We start from the raw sequence: 5,148 nt of genomic DNA on the forward strand, positions 1-5,148 counted from the left end.
ATTGGAAAAATACTTTTTATTCATTAGCCCTTCGATTTCATGCAACTTTGCTTTTAAACCCTCTCAAAACAATATACATTGTTAGTAAGTTACATAACTCGTGAAATTTCTTTCCAAAAAATGAAATTGTTTGAAATTTGACATGATCTTTCTTAAAAGTATGTAGTTTCAGAAAAAATAAAAATTTTAATTTTGATTTTTTATACTATTTCTAATAAAAATTTGTTATTTAATATAGTTACTCGCATTTGGACTCTGAATCGTTCACCTGCAAGGTGATTTTCATTTTGAGTATAAAAATACTATTTATTATCTGATAGTTTTTACATTTAATTTGCATAATCTCTAGAACTTCCTAAATATATATATCAAAAGTTTTTTTTTAGGTAAATTTTTGTATTTTGTTTTCCGTTTTCTGTACTATATTATTAACTCTAGCTATTATTATCAACATACAATGTAATGAAATGTTATGGCTTTCTAACTATGAGACAAGAGCCATTACAAATTCATCCAAGCTAGTCGTTACCATTCCCATGTGAACCAAACCTGTACTATGAGTGAAATTTATGATTACCTGTTCAGAACACAATGTTATACAATTTGTCATTTGATAGATGAAAAACCTTGCCTTTTTATTGGTTATAGGTAATATATAATTAAATGTAAGAGAGAACTATTAACAAATCCTGAAAGAGAGGATGTATCAGGTGGGTGTGGCAGGAGGGGTCTGATTTTGTATTTGACAGCTCTGTAACCAAACGAAATTGAAGGCTACAAAAATTATGGTTTGTCTGAGCAATGACGATTTTATATTGAGTAATTTATGTTTAATTTCGTAGCTATTGGAGGGTGTGGTGGATAAAGTAGAGAACAGAAGATACCTAGAGAAAATGTGTCATGTGTGTCACTAGGGGAATTTTTTTTAAATATTGCATTATAGAATTAAGAACATAACTTGTATACTATTGAAATATGGATTATTAGCTAAGATTTTATGCTATTCTAATTGGTATAACATAAACAAAAATTAGTTAAATAAAATTTTGAATGGAAGATTTTATAGCTTGTGTGGTCACATTTTTAAATGATGATTATGTTACTTTTTATTTTTCTGAACAGTGTGTCTACATCATCACTTGATGTACCATACAGCACAGCTGTGACACATTTACCAAATGGAGATATGCAGGATAGAACTGATGATAAATATTCAGTTCCAGAGATAACATCTAAGTAGGTTGCTCTGTTAAGTGTGATAGAATTACTTCCATCATTAATAAATAAATAGTTTATTTCTAAGTAAGTTGCTCTATTAAGTGTGATAGAATTACTTCCATCATTAATAAATAAATAGTTTATTTCTATGTAGGTTGCTCTGTTAAGTGTGATAGAATTACTTCCATCATTAATAAATAAATAGTTTATTTCTATGTAGATTGCTCTGTTAAGTGTGATATAATTACTTCCATCATTAATAAATAAATAGTTTATTTCAATGAATTTTTCAACTGATTGAGATTTTTTATTAGTGTTTGGGTACCAAGCACTTTTGAAATATCTTAAGTATCTTTCTTCCTCAAACAGATCTCCTGTAGAGCAGGAGTTGACACTCTCCTCAACCGAAATAATCAAAATCCTCAATCAGGAAGATCTTCCAGGAATCAAAGTTGTTACGGATTGGCTGATTTTAAACAGTGACATTATTGTGACGTTTGGAGAGGTGAATGTTATTTTTATAGTTGTACTATTGTGTATTAACTTAATATAACGTGTACTTTTAAGGTTGTGGTGACCAGTGTCACAGTTAGTAGCCTATACAGTAATCTAAGAGTAATTATTAATTAGTTACTCTTATGCTAATATGCTACCATTTTCAGGAAAGTCCCAAAGAGTTTACAGGAAAGCCACAGATGTAGGTAAATACCTCAACTGTAAATCCAACCACACTAACGATGTGAAGATAGGCATCATTGACTGTCTGAAAAGGAGGACAAAAACTGCATTCCTTGACTATGGATATCTGAAATACATGATAAGTGAACAGTATTCAGAAGCTGCACACACCAAACCACCTAAAATCTCAATGGAGAGGAAAAAACACCATTTATAGAATCCTCTGTGAACTCTTATATGTAAGAGAAACAAAAGTTGGAATTCAAGAACATTGTTGGCATACAAGACTCGCTGATACTGGTTGTTTACAATAGCCCATCATTTCAGTAAGTTGGAATGTGAACCACACAGAAAAATAAAGAAGTCTTCTAAATTCACGCTTAGTGAACGTAGCACAGAAGACAATTAAATAAGTTAGTTGGTTAAAATCATAATAATGAAAATCCAAGATGAGTTTTTAACACATCAATCTCTATATCAAGGAGACCCAGGATTGAATCCTGTCTATATATAAATAATCCATGTCAGGATTTTCCTGAAGATGGCAGCGGATTAGCAGGTAGATTTAGGTGATCATGTAGGCTACTAACTAAGACAACAGTCTATATAAAATTTGGTTACTTTGAACATATTTTTATGTAGCTTAAAAGTGTGTATTTTGTGATATGATCAAATAATGTATTTTGTACATCAGTTGAAATTTTTAAAAAATTATAATCCATTCAAATTCTTTTATCTTTGCATCTTCATTAGTGTTGAATTATTTTTTTGTGAAAAGCATGAAATAGTTATTTTTAAGTATTTTTTGTATGATTATCAATATGAGGTATTACTAGTTGATATTGTTTTTAATTTTCTAAACTTTGGCCAAACTAAATGTAGATTTAATACATTAACATTTGTCTATTTGGCTAGATTAGGTACAAAAAACAGTAGAGAAAAAATGTGTTTTTTCCATTTGGCTACATTAGGTACAAAAAACAGTAGAGAAAAAATGTGTTTTTTCCATTTGGCTACATTAGGTACAAAAAACAGTAGAGAAAAAATGTGTTTTTTCCATTTGGCTACATTAGGTACAAAAAACAGTAGAGAAAAAATGTGTTTTTCCATTTGGCTACATTAGGTACAGAAAGAGGAGAGGAATAGATGTGTCCCTATGGAAAAGTTGCATCTCATGAACCTGTTAGAATGAACTTAAAAGGAATCTTCAGCTCGTTGAAAGGCTGTGTTTGTCTTACATTTTTTCTGTTTAATGATACTGTCTTCTAGGTGTTTGTAATACATAAGATGGGGTTCTCAAGATTAATAAGTAAACATTTCTTTGCTTTATTTGATATCTCAGTAGCAGTTCCAACCAGTATATTAAATAAATAAATGTAAGGAGATGCAGCCTTAAATGAATTTAAAATACAAGTAAGGCATTAGACTCAGTCTTGTTTTTATACACTTTATCCACCGATTTTAGTTCTTCTCTGCTGATGTTGATTAGCTGTAAATCGGCTACATAGATAAGAGCTGTGACAGGCTCTCAGTAAATGACTATAGACGTCCTATAAACTGACATTTTAGCCATTTTCAGGTTATTATCAGCCATTAGTTTGAACAAGAGCCGACATGCCTGTATGATGTGTTATAACTTCAAGTTATTTAAACATATAATGTTTTTTCACAATTGATTAAAAGTCAGATTTTCCAAGTAGTTAGAGAACACATTGCTTCGTAGCCAGGAATGAGAGTAATAACTGGTGTAGATGCTTCTTGAATATACAACTATTTTTCTGCAGTAATAGACCTAAGATATTGGGAAGATCTTCATTGATCTTACTTGTAGCCTGCTGATTGTGGGCTTCACTTTACATGATAAACTGGGTGAGTACTTCAATTAATTCTTGGCAGATCTAGGCTTAAAATGATAAAGTTATGTTATATATATATATATATATGGGAGTGACATGCTTGACCTAACTTAGTGATTTTCATAACGATTTGAAAAGTACTACATTCTTGCCTTCTATATTGTTTTTGGTATATTCCTACTTTATTATTCACCAGTCATTCATAATATGGCCTCTCTTTTGTCAAAAACAATATTTTAGAAAAATTGAATACATTTGAAGACTTTAAAACTATCGTCATAGAGTTGTGAGTTTTACTTTATATTAGTGTATAGCCCGTCAGAAATGATGGGACAAATATTACCACCACCCCACTCTATAGTATACCATTACTTCACATTTTATAGCTAACTGAAATAAACAAATTTTGCTAAATCAAGCTTCATCAATAAATAGGCAGGAAAGTGCATTCAAAGCAATCAAATGTCAGTAAATTCCTTTGTGAGCCAATCAGAATTAAGATCATTCATGACGTGAATTCATGGTTTACTGGTAAAAATCTGTTAGATTAACAACTTCTAGTATATATAGAAAAGCTGTGTAAAATTAGTTTATTGGTTAGATGTGGTTGCATGTACCAACTGTGTAAGATAAGTTTCTTGGTTATCTCTGGCTGCATGTTTCCAACTGTGTAAGATAAGTTTCTTGGTTAGCTCTGGCTGCATGTTTCCAACTGTGTAAGATAAGTTTCTTGGTTAGCTGTGGTTGCATGTACCCAACTGTGTAAGATAAGTTTCTGGGTTAGCTGTGGTTGCATGTTCCCAACTGTGTAAGATAAGTTTCTTGGTTAGCTCTGGCTGCATGTATCCAACTGTGTAAGATAAGTTTCTTGGTTAGCTCTGGTTGCATGTACCCAACTGTGTAAGATAAGTTTCTGGGTTAGCTGTGGTTGCATGTTCCCAACTGTGTAAGATAAGTTTCTTGGTTAGCTGTGGTTGCATGTACCAACTGTGTAAGATAAGTTTATTGGTTATCTCTGGTTGCATGTACCCAACTGTATAAGATAAGTTTCTTGGTTAGCTCTGGCTGCATGTATCCAACTGTGTAAGATAAGTTTCTTGGTTAGCTGTGGTTGCACCGTACCCAACTGTGTAAGATAAGTTTCTTGTTAGCTCTGGCTGCATGTATCCAACTGTGTAAGATAAGTTTCTTGGTTAGCTGTGGTTGCACGTACCCAACTGTGTAAGATAAGTTTCTTGGTTAGCTGTGGCTGCATGTTCCAACTGTATAAGATAAGTTCTTGGTTAGCTGTGGCTGCATGTACCCAACTGTATAAGATAAGTTTCTTGGTTAGCTGTGGCTGCATGTACCCAACTGTATAAGATAAGTTTCTTGGTTAGCTGTGGTTGCATGTACC

At 32.1% G+C, this 5,148-nt stretch overlaps 1 protein-coding gene across 1 annotated transcript in view; it reads left to right on the forward strand.

Moving 5' to 3' along the window:
• Positions 1-3,205, forward strand: part of LOC111084046 — a 7,274-nt gene extending 4,069 nt beyond the window's left edge. Inside the window, exons 4-6 of the mRNA XM_022380825.1 lie at positions 1,123-1,236; positions 1,588-1,723; positions 3,020-3,205. Coding sequence (XP_022236533.1) covers positions 1,123-1,236; positions 1,588-1,723; positions 3,020-3,088 — 319 coding nt within the window. The 3' untranslated portion in view covers positions 3,089-3,205. The remainder of the gene's footprint in view (positions 1-1,122; positions 1,237-1,587; positions 1,724-3,019) is intronic.
• Positions 3,206-5,148: the final 1,943 nt, after the last annotated feature.

The sequence above is a fragment of the Limulus polyphemus genome, unplaced genomic scaffold (assembly GCF_000517525.1).
Source record: "Limulus polyphemus unplaced genomic scaffold, Limulus_polyphemus-2.1.2 Scaffold13066, whole genome shotgun sequence".
NCBI lineage: Eukaryota > Metazoa > Arthropoda > Merostomata > Xiphosura > Limulidae > Limulus > Limulus polyphemus.